The 25,989-nt window shown below is 40.4% G+C and overlaps 1 protein-coding gene across 6 annotated transcripts in view; it reads left to right on the top strand.

Annotated features, from left to right (window-relative positions):
- Positions 1–25,989, top strand: part of Stk3 (serine/threonine kinase 3) — a 256,630-nt gene that overhangs the window by 64,455 nt on the left and 166,186 nt on the right. For 5 of the 6 annotated variants that reach the window (XM_015996380.3, XM_076555921.1, XM_076555918.1 and 2 more), the window contains 2 exons: positions 14,708–14,872; positions 15,338–15,505. The exons of the other annotated variant lie outside the window; for it this stretch is intronic. In XM_015996380.3, coding sequence (XP_015851866.1) covers positions 14,708–14,872; positions 15,338–15,505 — 333 coding nt within the window. The remainder of the gene's footprint in view (positions 1–14,707; positions 14,873–15,337; positions 15,506–25,989) is intronic. 6 annotated transcript variants of the gene reach the window in all.

The following is a 25,989-nucleotide window of genomic DNA, read 5'->3' on the forward strand; positions in this document are numbered from 1 at the left end:
TTTGTCACTCGAATTGGTTTACTAAAACACTGATTGGCCAGTAGCCATGCAGGAAGTATAGGCAGGGAGACCAGACTAGGAGAATTCTGGGAAGAGGAACAGTGGAGTCAGTAGTCACCAATGAGATGCAGAGGAAGCAAGATGAGAATGCCACACTGAGAAAAGGTACCAAGCCATGTGGCCAAACTTAGATAAGAATTATGGGTTAATTTACATGTAAGAGCTAGTTAGTAATAAGCATGAGCTACTGGCTGAGCATTTATAACTCATATAAACCTCTGAGTGGTTATTTGGAAGCCTACTGTGGGATGGGATGGGAGACAGAAAAACCTCTGATTACACTATATAGCCCTGGCTGTCCTGGAACTTACTCTGTAGACCAGGCTGGCCTTGAACTCATAGAGATTCACTGCCTTTGTCTCCTGAGTGCTGGAACTAAAGGTGTGTGCCAGCACTGCCTGGCTTTAGGTGCTATAGGCATCAGTTTGAACTGTTGGTTATAAGTTATAGAAAACTACATTATACTGTTTATTTATTTATTATTTATTTATTTTGAGATAGTATCTCACTACAGAGACTTGGCTGGACTAGAACTCACCATCTAGATTAGACTGGCCTTGAATTTACAGAGGTCTGCCATCCTGTGCCTCCCAAGTGCTGGTGTGTGCCACCACGCCCAGCCTTATACTTTCTTTTTTAAACCGTAAAGGAAATCTGTTTGCTAATGTAACTAAAATTCTTTGTAAAATTAGTCTTGTATGTGTCTTGATTTAGGGTCAAAGGAATGAATAGAGTTCGTTTTTTGTGATACCATCATATTAGTGACAGCTTTTCTTTCCTAGCTACAAGATGGCTGCCAACAACATCCTGGATTCTGTATTTCAGTTAGAAATCCAACAGTTAGAAGGATAGTCCTGTACCTCAGTGCTTCAGCATGGGCTGTGCCTTTCTCTGAGCAATCACTGTGAGCATTAGCACTGTTATGTGGTAATTGGCTCCACTTGTGGCCGTGATGAGGTTGACTAAGACATGGTCTGAATGTGGAGAAGTAGTGATTGACTGTAAGGGAATCAGAATATATTAGTAGGAGCAGGATGACTGAGAGCTAGACCGGCTGAAAAGAACACGTTTTTTGTATATTTGCTAAACAAAAAGCTGCATTGTCAAAGCTGTTGGGCCCCTAACTTCCTCCCTTAAAATGGAGACAGAAAGGTTGGTATTTCTTAAAGAGCCCGTTGCTCGCTTGTCAGTGAGAGGTGAACTCTCCAAGGAAGTCTACTGGGCCTTGAGGACCAGAGTTCTATCTGGGTCCGTAGCCCTCTGCTTAGTCTTAGTCCTAGGCACTGCTGTATGTTCATTTCTGTGCTAGGGTCTGAGAAGAGTGTTGGCTTGCATCCTGGTTATAAAATACCAGAAATTAAACAAAGCAGGAAGATTAATTTTGGCCCATGTGGTCACCTGGCTCCATGGCTTTTAGGCCTGTGACCAGGCAGAAGCATCATGGTGGGAGGCCGTAAGGAGCAGAGCTGCTCACCTCAGGACTGGGCCAGAGGGAGGGACAGGAGCTAATCATCGAGGCCCTGCCCCACAGTCAGCTACTTTTTTCAGTAAGGCCCCACCTCCTAGTGTTCAGCTGTCAGTCCATCCATCAGTAGATGAATTCCTGAACTCAGTGGTACCAGCAGCTGGGCACCAAGCCTTCAGTTCAGGACTCTTTCTTTTAGGAGGTAGTGTTTCATATTCAGATCATAGCAGAGTTGAGTGTTCTGTATGGAAGGTGATTCTTCTCCTCCTCCTCCTCCTCCTCCTCCTCCTCCTCTTTTCCTTCTCTTCTTCCTTCTCCTCCTTCTCCCTTTTTCTTTTTTTCTTCAGTATAGCAAGTAATAGCTTTAAAGTGAATGAAAAAAAATGACAGCATGTACTGTATGATTAGACCATCAGAATTTTTCATAGCAATCATGTGCTACCATGTCTTAATCTCTAGTTCAGTACATTGTACACTTCATGCTTCATTACATCTTTTCTAAATTTTTTATTGGATTATCAACACTTTTCTCTATGATTTTTCCTGTTACAACATAGTCCTCCAAATAGATGATCTCTTTTACCTTAACTAAGCACATTAGGTTTACATTGGTATGCTCTTGTCTTCCCTTGGTAAGTTGCCCAGTTTCCTCCTTTGTTGTTATTCTTCTTGGCATTTTTCACAGTTCTATTTCCCTTTTGTGAGTCAGGCCCACCTTCATACACTATTTTCTTAGTGTGCATTCCTCTGTAGGCAGATGATTTGTCAAGCCAGATATGAGGGGAGCTCCCTGCCTGTGGTAACCCTGACTCACAGCAGCCTGTGAGTTCTTTGGAGTGGTTATTTGGAATGATTTCTTTAGTGGAAGTTCTGGATATGGAGCCAAAAAACCAAACTTCAGTGCCTAGGATGTTGATTACCTGGGTGCATTGTGTAATTTCACTCAACTTGAGACTCCTAATCCTAAAATGGGTGTTAAATCATATTACTTTTCTTACCTACATCAGTGTTTCTCAGTGAGGGACAAAGATGAGAAGTGCCAGAATTCTGTATCATGAAGCTTCATGTGGAAGTACTACTTTATTACTGTTAAGGCAAAAGTCCTTTAAAAATGCTGTTTGCATCTTCTGTTTTAAATTAATGAGTTCAGAATTTTATGTTTGTTGAAATTGTAGCCATCTAGCATTAGGCTTTAGAAAACTCTGATATGTGTTATCGTATGCTTTTCCTTTTCTCATTTTTCTTTTTGTTCCTTTTTTCTTTTCTAATTATGTATTTTAGATACTTTCTCATACTAATACATGAAAGTTTTATGTGAGTGTTACTGAATGCTTATATAGTTTTTCTTCTCTTGGATAAAATGAGTTCCAGCTTTTCCATTTTTGACCATTAAAATCAAAGCTACAAAAACATTGTACAGATGTGTTGATTTATTTGTATTTTTAATGGTCATTGAATATATTCAGAGAAATGGGAATTTCTGGGTCCTTGAGTGTCAGTCTTTCCCAGTTCACTCCTCTAGGGCCGGGGAGCAAACTCAAGGCCTTGTGTGTGTTAGTCTCTGCTTTGGAGCAGCTTCAGCAGTTGGTGTGCTCGCTTGTCCAGGCGGGTCTCACAGGCTGATGGACTATGTGTATGGCTCAGGTCTCATGGTCTCAGCTGTGGAAGCATTGACTCTCACTGGTGTCTTTCTGCTTCTCTGGGTTTTCTAGTTTTACTACAGGTGTTTGCTGTTCATTGCATTGTGGAACTCTCCCTTGGATTTTAAACTGCTTCTACTGTAGCAACTTCTAGTGTTACTGTAAATATTATATCTCTAACTAGTTTCTCCACATCTTGGTTCTTCTACTCTGAAGAGCTTTCTTTCCAAAATTTCAGGTATGATTACAGTAAGTGGGTGACTTTCCATTTTGTCTTCGTTTTCCATCTCTATTTTTATTCCAGAAACAACAACAACAACAAAACAACCCAACAACTAGTCACTGCTACTGGAACACACACACACACACACACACACGCACACGCACACGCACACACACTTTATTATTTTGCATAGTCTATAAGATAATGCCTGTCGGTGTGATATTTTCATACATGCACAGAATGTGCTTTGATTGTATTACTGCCTTTGCTGCGCTCTTTCCCTTTCCTTCCCCAGTCTAGTCTCGTTGTACTGTATGTCTCTTTGTTTATGTGTGTGTGTGTGCATGTGTGTGTGCCGTGGCTGCATGTGGAGGTCAGAGGAAGGCTTTGGAGAGTCAGGTTTTCTCCTTCTGTTACAGCACCACATGGGTTCAGAGTATTAAACTTGGATCTGCAGGCTCAGTGACAAGTGCCTTTACCCGATGAGCCATTTTCCAGTCGCCGGCTTGTCTCTCTTTCTCTTTCTTTTGGTATTGAACAAAGCATGTCATACACGTCTTGATGTCTTGTTTTGTCTAATGAGTGTGATGATCTAGAGTTCCATTGTTTTTGTAACTGACATGGTTTTGTTTATATTTATGGTCCATTGTGGATGTGGACCACATTTTAAAACTTCCCTCTTCATGCTTTGACTGGCACTTAGGCTGGTGGCTGATATGCTTTTATGCCAATCACCCTTGCATTTGATACTATTTTCTTCTCTTCTTGGTCACTGCTCTTCCATGAGTCAAATAAGTTGTCTCAGCTGTGAAGCTTCCCTCAGTGGGGGAGATGCTGAAGTGAAATGGCTGAGGTTGGCAGGAACTGTGTGTTAGTCAAGGCTTTGAAGGTGTGTTAAGTGGCTTGGGCTTTGTGAGTCCTGGTTTTGGTACACAGTTGGTTTTAAGGAGGGCTGTTGTGGAGTGTTTCTGTAGCATCTCATGGTGTTATAGCGGTTTGTTCACTAGCTATCCTGACTATCATGAAGAAGGAGACAGGGGTGCAGGCTTTAGTTCCTGCCCTGCCTCCTTCTGTGTTTGTGTTTGTGTAGGTAGTAAGTGAAACGATAGTGTAGAGTAATGGATGGTAAGAACCCAGTCAGTATAAATTAATATCAGTGGGTAGGTACATTTGATTTGAGTATAAAAGGTTTTTGAAAGAGCTGAGATTTGATACAGGCTTAAAGGACTGTAAGGCCTGCATGACTGAGTTCTGATCAGTTTGTGTTTGTTTGTTATATGTGTGTGCGATGTGCCTGTGAGTTGATGTGATCAGGTGCAACAATGACTTTAGGAGGTCAGATAACATGCCAGTCAGTTCTCGCCTCCACCATGTGTTCTGGGCATCAAGCACAGGTCATCCAGCTGTGCAGCAGGTTTTACCTGTTGCGCCATCTTGCTGCACTGGTTGGTTTTGAAGACCTTGTGCAAGTGGACTGGAGAGCTGGCCATTCTTGCAGCAGGCCTGGGCTCAGTTCACACACACACGGCGGGCTCTGATGTCCTGGCCTCGCAAACCCCATACACGTGTGACAGTAGTACATTCACACACATGTGCTCACAGAATAAATAAATGTATTTGAATAAGATCCCGTGTAAAATCATTGTGTAAGTGAAACTTCAAATAGTAGGATAATTTATTATCAAATTTTAAGTTTCACTCTCACAATGATTTTTTAGTACCCCTGTGAGCTAACAGTATTAAATACAGAGTGGACACATTGTTTCATGTGCATAGATGATTAAATGAAAAAGATGAGGTAAGTTTGACTCATTTTTAGAAATGTAAATTCCTAATTTTGTATAAACTTAAAAAACTTCACTTGCATGGGCTTTTACTGACTAAAAACATTAAGGATTTCTGTTTATTTTAAAATCATTTATGCATTTGCCCTTGAGACAAGTTGGTGGGTGCATTTTTTATCAAAACCATATACACGGTGACATATTAAATGTATCATATTATTATACTAATCATATGACTCTAGAAACAAAAGTAACCAGAGGACTAAAGCCTATCAAAACCATCTTTTTGTTTTTGTACAATGAAATTCTTTTTAAATTTGCCAGGGAATTCATAGTAATATTGAAACCAGATGTAGACTTCCGTCTTATAATGCATTAGCTCAGCTACAGAAGTCTTATTTTCATCCTGATTGCTGAGTGCTTCGTTTGTGGCTTCTAATCGCTCCTTCTCTTCTAGAACAGATTATAAAATGCCATTGAAATGACTTAAAAATGACATTGCCCAATCATGTAGTGACAAGAAGGAATTAAACCCCAGTGTATTGAGGATCACCTTAATTAAACCTAAAAACAAAGTAGCCCTGCTGATCCTTTTCTCTTGCAGGGCTTCTTAACAGATATACAGAGAGAAGCATTAGCCTAGTTTGACATGGATCTGTGACTTTTCCATCCTAGAGCTGAAATCTTCCTTATTTCCTTCTGTTGGGAGTAGATTGTCTTTCCTGTGTTTTTTTCTCCAAGGGTTTTCAGTACAACCTGATTGTCTTAGTCAGGGTTTCTGTTGTCGTGATAAAATATCATTCCCAAAATCAACACGGAGAGGGAAAGGGCTAACTTCATCTTGTAGCTTGTAAGTCCATCACTGAGGTAAGCCAGGGCGGGCACCTGGAGGCAGTTGATGCAGAGGCCAGAGAGGAACACTGCTCACTGACTGGCTTGCTCGGCCTGTTTTCTTTCAGCGCCCAGCACCATCAGCCCAAGGGTGGTACCGTCCACAGTGGGATGGACCCTCCCACATCAACCATCAACTGAGAAATGTACCCTCACTTTCCCAGGCCAGTCTGGGGGAGGCGGTTTCCCAGCTGAGGGTCCTTCCGGACGACTGCAGCCTGTGTTAGGTGACACACCGCTACCAGCACTGTACAGCCTTTCGAAACGGTTGAGCGTATCTATTTAACTGAGAAAAACACCATAATACCTTAAATTTTATTAAATAAAGGGAACAAATTCCACATGAAATCTATCCACTTTGAGTAAAAAGCTATAATTTATATATAAATAAAAATTAAAAACAGATTATTTAAAAATGAAAGTTCTTGTCTTAGGAAGGTGAAGGTCTGCTTTATGTTTTGATAACATGATGAGTGAGCATCTAAAAGGCACTAGGTAAGCATGACAGATGGCGCCTAGGTCAGGGCCTGCTGTGTGGTTAGTGTCCCCTAAGTCATCGACAGTTCTGTCTGCTCTCAGCTCTTCTCCGTTAGCGAGAGCCAGGTTCCTGGAGCAGCTTTAATTCTTGATACACACACTACTCCGTCCAAAGTTCATTTGATTCCATTTATGTTAAAACAGAACAGGCAGGGATTGGTTGCTTCAGATTAGCTAGAATTGTTTTGGTGCTAAAATTGAGCCCTGCTCTTTCCCTTTTTCCAGTCTCCGTGGAAGAGAAGTGGGCGTCACTCGTCTTTACAGATCGTCTGTTTTCGGCGCTTGCAGTATTCCTTTCTTGGGTGTCGCCCTGTGTGTCTTGTCTAATTAGTCCAACTAACGACTAATTTTAGTGTCATTTCTTTCTCTCTTCCCCAGTTGTCCCCTCACTTTGAAATGCTTTTAAAAATGCTTAAGCAGTTACATGTCTGTCTTCTAGAGCAGTGGTTCTCAGCCTTCTTAATGCTGCAACCCTTTACTACGGTTCCTTCTGTTGTGGTGTGACCCCCAACCATAAAGTGACTTCATTGCTACTTCCTAAATGTAATTTTGCTGCTGGTATGAATTATAGTGTAAATATATGATATGTAAGATATCTGATATGTGATCCCCAAAGGGGTCACAGCTCACAGGTTGAGAGCTGCTCTTCTAGACGGAGACCCTTTTTGTTAGGTTAAAAACACCTCCCTCTCCTCTGCCTTCCTACCTCCCTCTAGTAATTAAACTCATGGCTTTGACCACTGAGCCTCCCCATCCAGACTCCTTTCTAATTTATTTTTTGAGGCAGTGTTTCTCTGAGATTCCAAGGCTGACCTTGAAGTTTTCATCCTCCTATCATAGCTTCCCAATTGCTGCCATTTAATATTTTGCTATGATGTACAACTTTTTATTTGTTTTTATTTTTTCTTTTTTAATATAGAGCTGTGGCTCCAGGGTGGTGAGCTTTAAGAATACAGTGTGGGAAGTCTGAGAAGTTGACACTAAAGTTACTAATTATAAAGAATGCTTCCTGTCTAGCATTGTGCAGATTTACCATTTATTTCCATTTGTATATTCTTACACATCTAGCAAAATGTTGAAAGACTCCTGAGTAACAGAAGTAATTTGTGTTTAAAAACAAACAAACCAACTAACAAACTCCTTTACTAAAATGTAGTAAAGAGGCACCCCCCCAAAAAAAACCCCACACGTTTTTAAAAAAAAAAAACAACAACCAAAACCCACAGTGTATCTTAGGTCCATAGCTCATAAGACATTCAGATTTTCAGGATCCAAACTTAGAAAGAGATGGCCAGCATCGGATAAGCACGCCCTTTAAACAGCAGGAGGAGCTAAATGCTGCTGACCGTGCAAGCAGGTTTTACTTTTTTTGTGCTTTACATAGATCCCTAGAGCTTTTTGCTTTCACATCTGGATTTCTTCATTTCAGCACTCAAATGGGTTGTTAAAACAATACTGTACCACACAGTGTAAAACCAAGCCGCGCTATGTCCAGGCTCTGAGGGATTAGAAATCGTATTGGTTCTGACTAGAGGGTGATGTGGAATGAAGAGGAACAGATTGACTCCTTGGAGGAGCTGGAGGGTTTCTCACTGACAGGAGGATAGTGCAATGAAGTTAAGTTTCAGATCTGCCCTCTCAGGTGAGAGCCAAATACAGGGAGGCCATTAGCAGTTCTTTTTTTGTTTGTTTGTTTTTTTGTTTTTCAAGACAGGGTTTCTCTGTGTAGCTTTGCGCCTTTCCTGAATCTCGCTCTGTAGACCAGGCTGGCCTTGAACTCACAAAGATCCACCTGGCTCTGCCTCCTGAGTGCTGGGATTAAAGGTGTGCACCACCACCGCCCGGCAGCAGTTCCTTTTTAAAAGGAGCTTTTAATTATGTATATATGTGTGCATGTGTGTACACATGCGTTGTATGTGTGTGTGTGTGTGTGCGTGTGCATGCCCATGTGTATGTGTACATGTGTGCATGTTTGTGTCTGCACATGTGTCTGTCTGTGCTCGAGTGTGTGTGTGTGTGTGTGTGTGTGTGTGTGTGTGTGTGTGTGTGTACATGAGCACATGCCAGTGGAGCCCGGAAGAGGACATTAGATCTTGGAGTTGGAGTCACAGGTGAGCCACATGACCCAGAAGGGGTCTAGGTCCACAGGTGGAGAGCTAATGCTTTAAATCATATTTCTGTAAGCAAACACCTTATAAGTATAATAAAAACATTGCAGCATATGATATACAGTAGACTCAAATCTGAGCTGGTATTTGAGACAGTGTTCCTTGGTGTGGTGTGGTACATGGTACACTTGTCGTGTGTTCAGAGTCAAGGCTACAGTGAAGTCACATGATACAGGACAGGTGAGCCTGTTAGAAATACCTCAGATCCATTATACATTTGAATTTGAATTTTTCTTATTTCAGGTTCAGAAATCTTTAAAATTTTTGAAATTCAATTAAAATATAATGGCATTGTTTTTCCTTTACTCTTTTCCCCCTTCGCCTTCTCTGCCCTCCCCCAGCAAGTCCACAGCCCCTCTTCTTGAACCATTCATTGTTACATGTGCATGTATGCTAATAAATATATAAATACAATGCTGAATCTGTTTAGTTTTGCCTACACGTATGTGTTTGGAGGACTGACTACTTGATACTGGATAACCAGTCATGGGGCTCCTCCCTGGGAAGATTTATTCTCCCTCAGCAATTGCAAATTGCTTGTAGCTGTGGGCTCTGTGAAACTTGCTCTGACTACATTGGGATGTCAGCTGTTGAATTGTTGAGGCCGTTCACCAGCTGTTGCTGAGGGTCCATGGGCACAGATTCCCTGTCATAGCGCGAAGGCACACCTCTCGGCTGACTTCGGGCCTGTGGCGCTCACATCTTTGCACTCCTTCCACACCTCAGCTGACTTCGGGCCTGTGGCGCTCACGTCTTTGCACTCCTTGCACACCTCAGCTGACTTGGGGCCTGTGGCGCTCACATCTTTGCACTCCTTCCACACCTCAGCTGACTTCCGGCCTGTGGCGCTCACGTCTTTGCACGCCTTCCACACCTCAGCTGACTTCGGGCCTGTGGCGCTCACGTCTTTGCACGCCTTCTTCCACGAGGCCGGTTGAGTCCTAGGTGCAGGTGTTGTGTTGTTGACACAGCAGCTTTGGCTCAGGAGCTCAGGTAGTTGTTATCTACAGTTTGATTAGTTGTGGCTTTCTGTAATGGCCTCTTGCTGCTGCCAAAAGAAGCTTCCTTATCTGGGTCTGTGCCATGTATGGTGGCCATGGGGTCCCTGGTAGAAGGCAGGGCTGGGCTTGGTGGCCAGACTGAAAGGAATGGAGATGGGCTGACCAGAAATCCTTTACAATGTCGTGTTTTCCACATCCTCCCATTGAGTTAAGGTGCTCTATCTGGGGTCGTGACCTAGAGTTTATAAAGAGCTGGGACATAATGACACTCTCATCTCCTACTTTCTGAGTGTGACTGAAAACCATTTAGAAAGGAGGAGGAGGCATGGGTATAGATCAGGGGTCACATTGCAAGCAGACAAAAGCAAAACCTTGTAGTGTGTTACAGAAATTCCTTCCTTTTAGGACACAATGAAATTCCATTATACGTTGTCATGGTTTGAATAAACATCCTTCTGAAGTCCATGGGTTAAAGATTTGGGCTCAGGGTGATGATGTTGGGAGGTGGTGAGACCTTTACAGCTGGAGTCTTGAGGTCCTTAGGTCATAAGGAGTGTCCCTCCAAAAAGGATTTTGAGACCTTCAGTGGACCTCATTCCTCTTTTATACCTGGTTTGTGATGGATCATTTTTGTTCACCACAGTCTCTTTGCTGTTTGGCCCAATAGACTCTCTTAGCCTTGGCCTGACCTTTCCAAACACAGCCAGAGTAACCTTTTCTCATTATGTATTAAGTCTTTCAGTTATTTTGTTATAGGACAGGAAACTAACACACACACATAAACGTCCTTTATCTGTCACTGGACATTGAAGCTTGCTTCTCCTTTTAGTTATGTGAACGATGTGAATGTAGGTGCAGATACCTCTTTAGGATTTTGTTTTCAGTTCTTTGTATATTCTCTGAGATGTGGAATCCCTAGATGAAAAAGGGCACTCTGTTTAAATATTTTAGGAATTGCCATATGGTTTTCCAAAGTAACTATACTGTTCTACATCCTCTCTTTTTATTTTGTTTGGATAATAACACTAACTGTAAAAAAATGAATTGGCATCTCATTGTGGTTTTCAGTTATTACTTTAATTTCCATAACTACTGTATTGAAGATCTTTCCCTGTGATTATTAGCCGTTTGTATATCATTTAAAGCATGTATTTTATTATTTGGTGTGCATGTCATGCGCACTCATGGGATCCTGCATGCTTCGGCGTGGAGTTCAGAGGACAGGTTGTGTAAGGTGCTCAGTTCTGCCCCTCACTGAGATTGTTCTCACATTTGCTGCCTCCTGCACTCCGTGCCTGTGGGCCTGAAAACCTCGGCTGACTCTTGGTCTCTGTCTCCCATCTCACTGTAGGAATGTTGAGATGAAAAGCGGATGCACCTGCATCTGGCTTTTTCTGTGAGTTCTGGGGTCATCTTTGGGAAGTGAGGCTTGCCCATGTTTTCGCCTGTTGACCCACCTTGACCCACGTTGTAGCTAGAGTTTTCCTGCCTTACCCTCAGTCAGGACAAATCTTTGTCACCCGCCACTCCCACAGCCGCTCAGACCCAACCAAGTAAACACAGAGACTTATATTGCTTACAAACTGTATGGCTGTGGTAGGCTTCTTGCTAACTGTTCTTATAGCTTAAATTAATCCATTTCCATAAATCTATACCTTGCCACATGGCTGGTGGCTTACCGGCATCTTCACATGCTGCTGGTCATGGCAGTGTCTGGCAGTGTCTCTCTCCTCAGCCTTCCGCTTCCCTGAATTCTCCTCTCTCCTTGTCCCACCTACTTCCTGCCTGGCCACTGGCCAATCAGTGTTTTATTTATTGACCAATCAGAGCAATTTGACATACAGACCATCCCACAGCACCACGTTGGTTTGTCTTTGAGGAAATACCTATTCTGGTCCTTTGCCTTTAAAAAAAAATGTTTTTCTTTTGTTGTTGATTTTTAAGAGTTTTCTGTATATTTTGGAAATTATTGTTTGATCACAAAATAACTTGCATTTTGTTATTTTGGTTATTCCACAGATTTAAGGAACAGTTCATGAAGTCCCACATTCATGTTCTCTTTTGTGCTTGTATCCTTCTGGTTGTCCACGTGTGAAGCTCTGACTGTCCTTCTTTTCTACTCGTGGTTTGTATTTAGTCTCACATTGAAATCCTTGATCCATTTTGAGTTTCTATGTGGATATGGTGCTACATGTTGAAAAGATTCTTCTTTCTCTATTAAATGGTTTTGATACTCTTGTTAAAAATCATGTGACTAGGTATACCTAGGCTATTTCTGGGATCATCATTCTATTCCATCATCTGTATGTCTTTCCTTATACCAGTAAATAGTAAGATTTCAAATTAGGAAATGACGCTTGCAGTTTGTTCAGACTGTTCTTTAGCCCAGGCTGGCCTGGGAAGGCTGGAAGCCATGACAGTTCTACCTCAGCTGCTGAGTTATGAGATTACAGGTGGGAACCTTCACCTAGCTTGGGCCCATTAATTTTAACATTTTTTCTTTGTTTCTTCATTACATTACTGAGACTTTGATGGAGATCACATTGAATCTGTAGATTGTTTGGGTAGCATGGGCATCTTAGCAGGAAGTCTGAACGTGGCCATGGGATACATTTCCTCTTTGATTTCCTTCAATAGTGTTTCCTGGCTCTCACTGTATAAATCTTTCACGTGGTTAATTCCTACGTGCTTTATTCTTTTGATGTTAGTGTAAGTGGAATTTTTTTTGTAATTTCCTTTTTAGAAATGCTAATAATTTTTGTGTGTTTATTTTGTACTTTGTCTCTTGCTACTTTGCTAAAGCTACTCATTCTCACAGTTTTTTAGTGTCATTGTTGTCCTGCAAACAGATCATTTTAATTCTTACAGTTCCTGTCTTGCTTCATTGCCCTGCCTAGAACCCTGTAGTGCTCTAGAAATGGCAGGAGCAGTTATCCGTGCTTGTTTCTGACTTAGTGGAGAAGCTTCCTCAGTCACTCATGGTGCTCCGTGTGCTTTGAGATGGTGCCCCTTCTTTTAGTCCTTAGCTTGCTGTGTGTTGTCATCATACTTTATTAAATTAAACTTTGCTGTTTAATCAGTTAGCTTTCCTGTTAATGGTTGAAGTGGTTTCTTTTCTGTCATTCTGTTAAGATAGTATATTTCATTGTGTAAATTTTGTATGTTGCACCATCCTTCAACTTGAGAAATAAATTTCATTTGATCATGTTATATAAAATCCTTTCAGTCTTCTGTTTCCTTGTATTTGCCAGTATTTTATTATGGATTTGCATTAATGTGCAGAAAAGAGTGCTGTTCTGTATTTTCTTACGGTGTCCATTTCCATCCCTGGTCTCAGCATAATGCATTAATAAAACAAGTTTTCTAAGTGTGCCTTCCCTTTTCTGATTTTTAGAAAGGTTTGAGAAGTTGAATCAAGAAATTTTCTCCCCACCTTCTTCTAGTGTAGTTTTTGTGTTCCAACATAATATCCACTCAACTGGCTCCATATCATTAGACCTCAGTAAAATGCCTTTCAGGGGTGGGGGCTGGAGGTATAGCTTAGAGTCAGTGCATGCTTATAAAGTGTGAGTCCTTGGGTCAGCCTCAGGGCATCTCCCCATCTCCACACTCTTCTCAACATGCTATAAACCATGAAACCCAAATAGCCTCTCAGATATGCCTGAATATCCAAAGATGCATCTCCACCCTCCTCTGGTTCTCTGCCGCATTTTCCTGTGGTATTTGTCGCTGACCTTTTTTCTTATGCTGCCACCTGTTTTCTGTCAAATTATGCCTTTCTCTGTACCTAGAACATAAGCTCAGACATTTATGTTTGATGCGATTATGTAAGCATAGGTAAGTCATTGGACATTGGTGATTAAGTCGCATGTCATAAGATGGGCTGAGAATCCAACCCTCTGATAGCATGGTTGTTTCCTCTGGTGACCATTTCCTATTAATTGTTCAGGGTTCCACCAAAAGTCATTTTCATTAGTATGAAAGAGTTATATTATGAATTAAAAAAGAGGAGCCAGAGATATACCATAGTTCAGTTGGTAGAGTGCTTGTGCTTATGTATGAAGCCCTGGTGCAGCCATGCGTCCCTGAAGGCCCAGCACTCAGGAGGTCCATGCAGCAGACCAGAGGTTCAGGTCATCTGCAGCTCGATAGCAAGCTTTGAGCTACCTTGGGTTTCATGAGTGTCTGACTGTCTGTCTGTTTCTCTCTCTCTCTCTCTCTCTCTCTCTCTCTCTCTCTCTCTCTCTCTCTCTCTCTCTCTCTCTCTCTCTCTCTCGTGTGTGTGTGTGTGTGTCCGTGTGTGTGTGTCCCCTTTCATCTCTTTTGTTCAGCAAATTACAAGGGATTTAGAAAATCTTTTCTAATAATAGGAACCTAGAAAGAAGAGCAAATATTTACTTATTGTTATTTCAGAATATCATGCTACACTCTAGGATTTTTCAAAAAGGTGAAAAACATATTATAGTGGCTCAAAGGGAAATGTTGACTTCTGGTCAAGGTGATTCTTGGGATATGCATTTTTACTTTATGAGTGTCATAGATAATTGTGAAGAATTTAATATTCCATTCTTCAGTAAAGTATGTAATCATAAAATGACAGTATTATGTGGCGGGCAGGAATTTTGTGATTTATTAGTCTTGATCTTTTTTGTAGGGGTTTAATGACGGTTAGAAAGAAGCCCTTGTGCCAGGCGGTGGTGGTGCAGCCGTTAATCCTGGCACTCAGAAGGCAGGAGCAGGCGGATCTCTTAGTTCGAGGCCAGCCTGGGCTAGAGAGCCAGATTAGGACAGCCAGGGCTACACAGAGAAGCCTTGTTTTGAAAAACAAACAACAAAAACAACAACAAGAAAGGAAGAATGAACGTGTTACTAATGTTGTCCTCTGTGACTCTATCTGATATGACATTTCATCACAATTTTAAAAATATTCCTTTCCAGTTGACAGAAGATGAAATTGCAACTATTCTAAAATCTACATTGAAAGGATTAGAATATTTGCATTTTATGAGGAAAATACACAGAGATATAAAAGCTGGGAATATTCTCCTCAATACAGAAGGACATGCAAAGCTTGCAGATTTTGGAGTGGCTGGCCAGTTAACAGTAAGTTGACTTTAATAATTTGGATATATTTTTGACTGTTTTCAGACTTGATTTTGACTAAACTGATATTCAGAAAGTATGGAAGGATAACTTCGTTATTCTTATGGAGAAGAAGCCATGTTTGAGTCTATTTATGATGTTAGGGTCAGTAGATAATAAAAGACATTTTATCACCAAAATGCTCAAGTTTATGAAAGAGAAACAATATTGAGTCTTTTTGTACTGGTTTTCATTGCTTTTGTTATTATACTATTTCAATGACTATCTCTAGTGAGATGATGAAGAGTTAAAAGCTCTTGGTCATTTTACAGTTAAAGGTTCCTACAGTATGTCATTCTATAACTAGTTGAAACATTTGGAAAATAGTTAATTTTTAATAGGATCTATGTTAATTGGGATCACACGTTGGTACACCTGTCTCCTTTGTGTTTTGTGTGTATTTATTCTTATGTAATATTATTGCAGGACACAATGGCCAAACGCAATACTGTGATAGGAACCCCATTTTGGATGGCTCCTGAGGTAATTCAAGAAATAGGTTACAACTGTGTGGCTGACATCTGGTCCCTTGGCATCACTTCTATAGAGATGGCAGAAGGGAAACCCCCTTATGCTGACATACATCCAATGAGGGTAAGGAGATGGTGTTCTGCGGAAAGCATTGGTTTTGAGTCTTGCAGTTTTGTAATGGTAGCAAACACAAAGCAAATGCATTCTTTAGATTCTGTGCAGAAGGAATAGACTGTTAAAAATGAGTAACTGTTGCTTTTCTACTTTATTTCACTATATAATTACTTGGAAGACAAGAACTCTGAGGGCCATTTATCTCCCACAAGCACTATTTCTTCCATCCCAAATAATGCCCACAAGATCCTTGCTTTTCAATAGGGAAATGTATTGTTTCTTTGTTCTTTAGCTCATTACTTTCCAAAGGCTGCCGGAAAGGATTTGAGAAATCTCCCCCACTTTCCCACACAGTCCTCAGCTCCTCCCTTTCTGTGCCTTTCCTTCCTTCTGTGTTATTTAAGCTGATATGAAAAAGTCCCAGTGGGCTGGAGAATGGCTCTGTGGTTAAGAGCACTGCTGCTCTTCCAGAGGACCCGGGTTCAATTCCCAGCACCCACGTGGAGGCTCACAGCTGTCTGTAACTGCATTCATGGGTTCCGTCATCTTCTGACCTCTGTGTCCACCAGGCATAGATGTCATTACACAGACAGGCGTGTAGGAAAAAACCCAAGCATGTAAAATAAACATTTGGAAGTCCTTGTGTTCAGTGTTGCTAACTATCTGTAAGGGAACTAGGTATATTTCTTTAGTTGATTGATTATTTAAAAATACACTTTTTTTTTCTTTTGCTCACCATTACCTGCCTCCATGAAGTCCTCCCTATGATAATCTTTGCATTTGAAGTATATACTGTGTACAGTCAAGTCTCGCTTGCTGTGCTGTAGGATTTGTAATGACACAGTTTTTAAATCACAGTAACATGTGACTCTAGCATGGCTGTGTACTTTGCTCTTTGTAAATGCTTATTGCCATCTAGTGGCTTCAGTTTCCCTAGGAAGGCTGTGGGAGTGAAGGAGGGAGGAGGGTGTGTATGCGTCACAGAAAAGACAGGGTGACTTGGCGAGGCAAGCAAAGCAAATGCAGGAAGAAAGAAGAGGATGCCTTCCAATATCTAATGAGGAGTAAATTGGAATTATGTTTAACATTACAAGGATACAGATAAATACAGTATTGCAAATATGTATAAATCTATATGCCATATTGAGACACATTACCAGACAGCTTATTTTAGTGGTACGGTTGTATTCCGTTTGTGGTTTGCAGTTCCTCCAAAGGATCAGATAAGTTCTAGAGGTGAGTCTTACATTAAAACTACTCTGTTTCTACCCATTGTGAATCTTTTCCAAACAAATGGTTCAGCACATTAAAAGTCCCTCAGCCAGATTGAAAAGATTGTAGTATGTGGCTCTTGCTTTAATGATCTTAAAACTCACTTGAGTTTGAATTCATAGTTATAAATTGTAAAAATGTATTAGAATATAGTATTTCGTTTGGGGGGCACCCAGGTAGGGGGATCAGGATCTGTCCCTGGTGCATGGGCAGGCTTCTGGGAATCCGGTGCCTGTGGTGTGATGCCTTGCACAGCCTTGGTGCAGTGGGAAGGGGCTTGGACCTGCCTAGGCTCAGTGAGCTGGGCTCTACTGATTCCCCATGGGAGATCTCTATTTGGGAGTTGTGGGGATGCGGGGTGGCTTGGGAAAGAGGGCTGGGGGATGGGAGAAGGGAGAAGGAGGGATCTGTGGATAACATGAGTAGAAAATTTCTTAATAAAGAAAAATAAAATAAAATAAAAAAATTAACACAGCTGAAAAAAACATAGTATTTCTCTTTTTAAAATATCTAGATGTACTGTATATATTGCAAACTTCTTCCTAGGATGCCTTGGTCTCTCTCTTTTTTCTTAATCATCATTTTAAGTCCTGCCAGGTTTTGAAGTCCCAACTCAGGTTTTATTTGTTTGTTTGTTTGTTTAATATGTATTGCATTTTGCCTGAGTGTATGTCTGGTGTGTGCCTGTTGTTCAGGCTAGAAAAGGGCATCAGGTCCTCTGAGACTAGAGGTATAGATGATTGTGAGCTGCCATGTTGGTGCTGGGAACCAAACCTGGAAGAGCAGCCAGTGCTTATCCATTTCTTCATCTGCTCAGATTGTACTTAGATATATGGGGCTTCCTTGACCACAGTCTGTACAGACTTCTGTTTTTCTCCTAATTTGCATACAGAACACAATTGACTCTGGATTTTGGATGGTTGCCTTATGCATTTGAGAATGTAATGTGGTTATAGGATGCTTTGTAAATGGTGTTGGATCTTCCTGTGTTGTGATATATTTCACAGCCTGAGTGCTAAAGCGCAGTGTTGGGAAACAGCGAGGCATGTAGGAGATTGACATCCGGAACCGAGTCCTCAGTTGAAAGGCCTCTCATTTTCCTTGAAATGGTCATGCTTACTTGGGTTTTGGTTTTCCATTAGGTCCTTAGAAAACAGTTGTCTTTGGTTTGCTTGTGACTCAGTGCTTTTCCTTAGCTAATCATAGCCTAACTCTGTGCTTTATGCTTATTGCATTTGTCACACAGATTATGAAACTATGGTGTCTAGGGTATATAGTTAATAAAGCTAATAACAAAATAATAAAATAGTAACCTGTACAGTCTCATCCAATTATCAGTGGTTTGGGGTGTGTGTGTGTGTGTGTGTGTGTGTGTGTGTGTGTGTGTGTGTGAGAGAGAGAGAGTATTGAGGGGGTGTTTAAGATAAAAGAGCCTTCTGAGAGTGAAAAAAAAAAGGCCCTAACTAGAATTGGACAGCGAAAAAATGTATTTGAAAGTGTTATTATATCACTAGATAGTTCAGATGAAACCTTTAAGGAAAGGGTTACATTATTTGTTAATATGACTTAACCTGTCAGTAGCATAGTCAGAATTTGAACTCAGGGATTGAACTGAGGTCATTAGGCTAGGCTGCAAATACCCTTAACAGCTTAGCCATCTTGTTGCCCCCAGCCATTCTTAATAGGCGTCTGGCCCTACCAACCACATGTAATAAGAACCCTACTTAATAGTGGTGCTGACTTCCAAGACTGATGTGAGATTAGGCTTTTGTTGTCATTTGCTTAGATATCTCATGTTTTTTCCATGCCTTATAGTGTGATGTGACTGATATTTAAGAATTTTGAGACCTGAGTCAGTTGTCTGTGAATTAGTGGTAATGGCTCCATTGTACTTCATAGAGTTGTTTAAGTTCAATGAGGTATCCGGGAAATGCACTTAAACATAAAAGAAAATAGAATTGTTAGCATTTTGTAGTTACTTTTCAGTTTTTGTAAATGATTCAGGTTCTTAAAAATTCCTATTTAACACTAGTCACCATCGTTCTTAGGGAGCTTTTGCTGTGGGAAAACGAGCACCTCTTTATTCAGCTGACTGTGGTGTCGGTCCAGGAGGACAGTGAATGGATCGGGACCCTGCGTGGTACCCAAGGCCTTACTCTGCTCACACGACTTCTGCACATGCTGCTGGAAGCAGTATGGAATCAGTGGGCCATGCAGACAGAGATACGTTTTCTCCCCTTTCTAATGGTGATGAATGGAGTTTGTTTGTTTTTAAATATGGGTTTATGTGTATGAGTGCACGTTTGTGTGTGTGTGTGTGTGTGTGTGTGTGTGCGCGCTTCTGTCCTGTTTGAGGAGTCTCTTGTTCTCAACTGCTTACCCCAAGCTAATTGGCCTTTGGACTCCCAGGGATTCTCTTGTCTCTGCTCCTCATCCCCCTGTAAGGTGCTCTGGTTACAAGTGGCTCTTACTGTGTCTGGCTTTAATGGATTCTGGGGGTTGGTGGTGTCTAAATTCAGGTCCTCATGCTTGTGTGGCAAGTGTCTTGCCCATTTCCCTAGCCCCCAGGGTTTTCTTTTTCCTCGACTTTTCACTTTTACCTGCTGTCTAGCCCAGTGATAGAAACCATGCCTGATCACAGAAGTGTAAAATGAGCTTTTCCTACAGCAGAGAATTCAATCAACTGGGCCCCTGAGAGTGCCCTTCAATACTGGTGTTTGGTAGGATGTGCATTTTTGTAAGATAGGTTTTTAAAGGAATTTTTTGTTACATATATTGATTTGTCTGTGTTGGGGACACAATTTATGTATAGAAGTCAGGACAATGTGGCTCTCTCTTTTCACCATGTGGCACTCAAGGATTAACTCAGGTTGTTAGTTGTGACAGCAGGTGTCTTTTCCTATTGAGTGATCTCACTGACCCAGTTTATACTTTTGATCAAATGAAAATAGGGGCTTCTGGAAGCAAGGACTCCTTTATCCAGAGTGATTGAGAATTGTGTGCTCAACAGTAAGGATATCATGGCCCTCACAGAAATTTATGGTTTTTTTTCACTATTTGCTTTATCACAGTATACAATAATTCTGCATTTTAGTCTGAAATACACACACACACACACACACACACACACACACACACACACACATTTCATATTGTATGGACATGGCATCCATATCTTCTTGTATTATTATTATTATTAGGTTAATATTAATATTATTAGGTTAACCCAGCTGCTCAAAACTGTTTCCTTGTCTTGTTGGGTGTGGTGGACGCCTTTAATCCCAGCACTTTGAAAGCAGAGGAGAGTAGAGATCGAGGCCAGCCTGGTCTGTATGCTGAGATTTGCCTCAAAAAACAAAACAAAACAACCCTTTCTCTAAATTCTTCTATCATATTATATGAATAATGTATGTAACAGCACTTTTTAATGAGGCATTTGTCTTATATTTCCTGTTAGAGCTTAGTTTTAAAGGAAATGAGCTTCATATTTATTTTGAATTGAAGCTGGCAGAATGACCTATATATAAAAGTATTCAGTAAATATTTTTGTTAAGTGAATGTGAGCTAAGTTCTCTTTCTATCTGGAAGATACTTCTGTGATGTTAGTATTGAAATCTGGTGAGCTCAGACTCTTCTGTTTTACAATAATAAATGTTTTACCTAAAACTTAGGGCCAGGGGAATAAACAAAAACTTGAGTGTAAATGCTAATAAAGTACAGCTTGAAACACCCATCTTTCCTTGTATCCTGCCTTCCAGCCTTTTATTTAACAAAGTTTATTTACATTTTAAATTGATGTTATTCATTGTCTTTTGAGTACTTTGGACCCCGTCTCCTTACTGAGGGACTCGGAAGGAAAAGTATTGCCGTGCTCTAGTCTGATTTCTGGACACAGCAGCATTGGTTTGTGAAGGAATAGAATTGTTAGACCTTATGGCAGTTTGTTTGAAAAGCAAGTGTGTGGCATTAGTGTGTTCATCGTTACAGATGCTCTTTTGTTCTCAATTTGTTATAGTCACTATTGAGGATAGAGAACTTAGGTAGCAGTTATTGCAGAAAACATACAAGTCAGTGAAATTGTGGCTTGGAGATTGGTATGTTGACAGGTGTTGACTGTAATTTCAAGTGTACAACACTCAGAAATCCATAATAGTTTTGGTAAGAAGTAGACTTTCTATCAAGTTTGACTTTTGAAACTATGCTTATACAGACACACAAAAATGACAATAGATGAGACATACTTCAAATAAGTTCATCTTACAACTAAATGTCCCCAGAAAGGTTGTTTACTAGCTGAAGAACCACATGTATTAATTATGTTAGTTCAGATTATGTGTATTGGTACTTAGTTTTCAGTGTAACTTTTACATGACTAGAACTCTCTTCATTACAGATGGGCTCATGTAAATAGTGTAATTACAAGAAGTTGAGTTATGAAGTGAAAGGCAAGGAATGCATGATAAAGGTGACTTTGTAAACCTCACAGTGACTTGTAAACTACAAGTCATCATTTTCATTGGAAGGCTTATGAATCTTTCAAATTCTGTAATCAAATAAATGATATTAAAGAAAGAAGTAATTTAACATAACAATGTGGCCTATACTAAACATATGTTCCTGTTAATAAGTTACATTATGATCTTTCAGGACTTGTGTTTAGTTAGTACATTTTGATTCATTTGATACCTCAGTTTTTCTTAATTTTTATTAGCAAGTTGTTACAGTGGTTAACAAGAAATACACAGATTTAAGTTGCAATAGTTTTCCCAGGGTTATATGATCCAACTTCACAAGCGTCTTGAACATATGTAGATGCTTTTCTATTTTGCTTTAGCTGTGACATACAATTGATATAGGCAAGCATGAAAGCTTGGGCAAATTTTCCTTGCTTTTTCTGGATCTTGCTCAGGTTCTGTGGTATTTATGTAAAGAACAATTTCGTTACTGGGGAATGCATGTTGAAATTACCATGTGCACTGTTTTGCTGTAGGCCTGTTGGCACTGCCACAAAGGTAATGCTCTGCCAGTAGGCCGTTTCCTTGTCGGCTGCATTTACAGTTTAATAGAAATATTACATGACTTTTTAAACAAGTGTTTTGGCAGGGAGGAAATGGCAGATTCCATACAAACAAGCATAGCTTCCTTTTCTTAACCACACTACAGCTACTCAAGAAATTGTAGTTGGTTTCAAGTTTGGGAGTTTAGGGGTAGAATGGGGAGTCAGGTTGAAACAGAAATGACATTGATATTTACTATGAAATAGTCATGTATTTTTACTGCTGGATTTTATTACTGTTTAGTTTCAGTCAGTGACAACTAATATATTTCTGCATCACAGCTCAGATAATTTTAATGCAATTTAGGAATAACTGAGTTTTCATTGGTTGAAAAGGCCAGGACCACAGATAGGTCCTAGATGGTAACACTGCTTTTTAAAGTTTTCTTCCTTACACTTTTGGCCTTGCTATGTGATTGGTCCTTCATGACTTTGCCTAAGCAATACCTTTTTTTTTTTTTTTTTAAAAGTAAGCTGTGATTTTGTTTTGATGAGCGGCCTTAGGACCTTGAGAGCATAGCACGAGAATTGGGAGGTTTGTTCGCATAGACGTCAAACCTGATGTGGCTTCTGCCACATCTTTTGGTCAGTTTGCTGTGGGTCTCTGTTACTCATTTTGAAGGGTCATATTTATACTTTTTATTTGGAAGTTGCTCCATCCTATTCCTCTTTTACTTAGTCTGCTGGCCCTTAAAACGATTGCAGCTTTGATAAAACTGCCATCTTCAGTTGTAAAGGATTCGTACTTTTGGAATTGCCTGTAGGGAAGAACTTGTGCTTTCCTTTTTGACATGTCTGTGGCCACATTCTTTTTCCAGTGTAGAGCTCACTTTTCTTTTGTAGGGAAGAGGGATGATTTCTACTTTACTCCTTCCCTTTTCTTATTGTTTCTGACCTCTCCGCCAACCACCTGGCAGCTGGAGAGCCTTCCACTGCTTGCGGCGTGGTGGAGACTGGCACTGGGTGTGTTCTTATAGCCATCATAGCACCGGCTTTTGTTTTTCCCCATGTTTCAGTTTGTTGGTAATGGACATATGGACATCATATGTTCCGTGGAATACTGTACGAAGCCAATTTGAACTGTTTCCATTTGCCTCAAGTCCAATCATGGTATTTATTTTTCCATGGCACTTACCCAGATTATCCATACCTCCTGCTTAGCTTGTGTCTCTGCTACCATGGACTGTGTTTCATCTGATTACCTCTAGTTTCTCACAGTATGTAATTGCCTTTTTCCCATAACTCCCTTTTCATAGCACTGATTGATGTTTATAAACGAGCCCAAGATCTTTTAGATAACAGATATTCAGGTGCATACTACATGATACTCAGTTTACTTTTGTTTACATACAAGGAGAGTTTTATATCCATTCTTCTTGACTGGAACTGAATATTCTAGTGAAAAAATTTAGAAGATTGACTTATGGTTTTAGACCAGTATTGCTTACTTTTTAGTATCCATACTAATATGTAACAGTAATGTGATATCAGAGTCCATTTGGTATATCAAGTCAAGTTATAATTTTATTCCTATGTTTTGAAGGTGAAATCCTCAAGTTCTTTTGTAGGCATGAGGAAATGGACTATCATTGTTTCTTGTAGTTCTCTGGCCTTGCATAAAGGCATTTCTAATTACTACTTTGCAGACAGTGAATAGAGGAGTTGCAATACTCTTAGGTCATTCAGTGAAGCACTGGTATTGTTACTGGGAAGCTGTAGCTTTAAGCTTGTGGGTCAACTGGCAGAATTCATTTTTTATTCATTGAGCCAATAATTACTGGGTACCCACTATCTACTGGGGACTGTTCACATCCTGGGGATACAGAAGTAGAAGAAAAACATGAACATTTCTCTATTGGGTTTTATATACTGAAGGGGAAAGAGAATGTAGAAGAGAAATACAGCTTTTATATTACATGGTAATAAATACAAACAAAGCTAGGGGACGAACTAGGAGATGGTGAGAGCCACATCGGGTTTGTGTGTTGTGTTTTAGTCAGCCCTTCATCTAGAAAGTGGTACTTGACTAAAAACCTGAGGAAATTTAGGCTGAGTCTAGAATACTTAAGGAAGAAGTTAACATTTATATTTAGTTGTGCTGAAGTGGGGGTGTTAAAGGTTAAAAATCAATGCTCAGAATTTTCTTCTGAATGAGCTGCCATCTGAGTAGAGGAGGGACAGAACGTAGCCTGATCGGTGCTAAGATAGACCCCTTAGGAGGTTTTTTCCTCAGAAAGGGACGGTGGCTAGATGATAAGAATGGCAATAGCAACGAGATAGCGAGTGGTGGATTCTGTTAGATCTATAGTTAAAGTGGGTTAGCTGAATTTGTAGATAAATCATATACATTACACAGAGGTGATTTCAAAAGTCACTCTGATCTGCTTTGGAAGATGGTCGTTTCTACTCTACCAGTTAAAGTTTGGAGGGCCAAAAGTGAGTGGAATATTGTTTGTTTTTGTAGGAAACACAATTACTATTTTAATATGTTTGTTGTACAAAGGAAAGAAAGGTGTAAAGGAAGAAAGCAAAGCATAAAGATGAAAATAAAAATTGCCAGTACTTGTACAACTAAGAGATTTGTAATTGTCATTTGATACATGGTCTTCCTGTTTGCTTTGTGTATATAACACAAGAACATGCTGGGTTTTTAAAAGCATTTGTTAGTCAAAGGTGGAATAATGAGATTATATTGTCTCCTCATATCATCTTCTCATTTAGCACTATATCTTGACTACTTTTCCATATCCTTTTGACTCAAGCAAGGTATGGTCATGATGCATGCTTATAATCGCAGCTCTTGGAAGGCTGAAGGAGGAAGAGGGCAAGTTCAGGGCCACCCTGGGGTACATTGCAAGATTCTGTCTCAGTAGACAAATAACTTGAAAGCAAATACATTTTAATACAAATTTTGAGTGTAAAGAAATGTTTATGAAATATTGTTTCAACTTTCAAGACTCATTTGTCCATTAATTATAAATTACATTTTTTTTTAATTTGTTTTTTGAGATAGGGTTTCTCTGTGTATCCCTGGCTGTCCTCAGACTCACTCTGTAGACCAGACTGGCCCAGAACTCAGAGATCCACCTGCCTCTGCCTCCTGAGTGCTGTGCGTGTGGTACCACACCTGGTGATAAGTTGTACTCTTTTTTTTTTCAAGACAGGGTTTTTCTGTGTAGCTTTGTGCCTTTCCTGGAACTCGCTTTGGAGACCAGGCTGGCCTCGAACTTAGAGATCTGCCTGTCTCTGCCTCTCGAGTGCTGGGATTAAAGGCGCGCCACCACCGCCCGCAATAAGTTTTACTTTTAAAGACAGTATTCTGATGCAACCTTTAGGTTAAGGCACATCAGTTCTGCATGATTTTAATTTTCGTTTCTTTTCCACACTATTATTTCTACATAAGATTTTAAGAACTCTACTGAGAGAGTTATCTTCTAGCCTTAAGAAACTCATTTTTACTGCAGTTTATACATTGTATCTTTAACTTTGTATCAGTAAGCAGTCTTAACCAGCTGAATGATTGCATCAAGTCTAAATAATCAACCATATCAGAAACATACAATTAATAATGAACAGATTGTTAGATACTTCCTCCTAGCAGGCCAGACATTTTAGAAAGAAAACACTCTGAATATTTTCTTCATTTAAAATGTATTTAACCTGCCAAAAAATACAAATGTGGTTTTCTTAACCTTGAGTACTGGTATATACACGTGCATTTGGGAAGTATTCTGCTGTTACCAACCTCCTGGTCACTGGGCGGGGGGTGGGGGGTGGGGGTGGGGGTAGAACTGCTCTCACTCCCTGGCTGTTCTTACTGTTTGCTACCCCTCTTGCTGCTGACATTCTGAGTTCTAAAACGCCCTGTCCCGTCTCAAGAAGGAGAGTTCTGGACAGTTCCTGGGAGGGGACAGAGGGTGGAAGAAGTGTAGGGAGAAGTTGCCCACATCTAGCGATTTGGAGGAGATGTACAACTGGAAGCCAAAGAAGGAGGAATTGGGAGAATCTGTGCTTTAGACAAGGGAAAGATGTAAGGAGAAGTAGTTGATGGCCCTTCAGCAGTGTGTGGCTCTCTTGTTTTTGTTTTGGTGACATGAACAGATCATCAGATTTAAGGCCGCGATTGGCTTTTAGGAGTATGGTTTAGCAATAAATAGTATGGGGT

The sequence above is a fragment of the Peromyscus maniculatus genome, chromosome 20 (genome assembly GCF_049852395.1).
Source record: "Peromyscus maniculatus bairdii isolate BWxNUB_F1_BW_parent chromosome 20, HU_Pman_BW_mat_3.1, whole genome shotgun sequence".
NCBI classification, from domain to species: domain Eukaryota; kingdom Metazoa; phylum Chordata; class Mammalia; order Rodentia; family Cricetidae; genus Peromyscus; species Peromyscus maniculatus.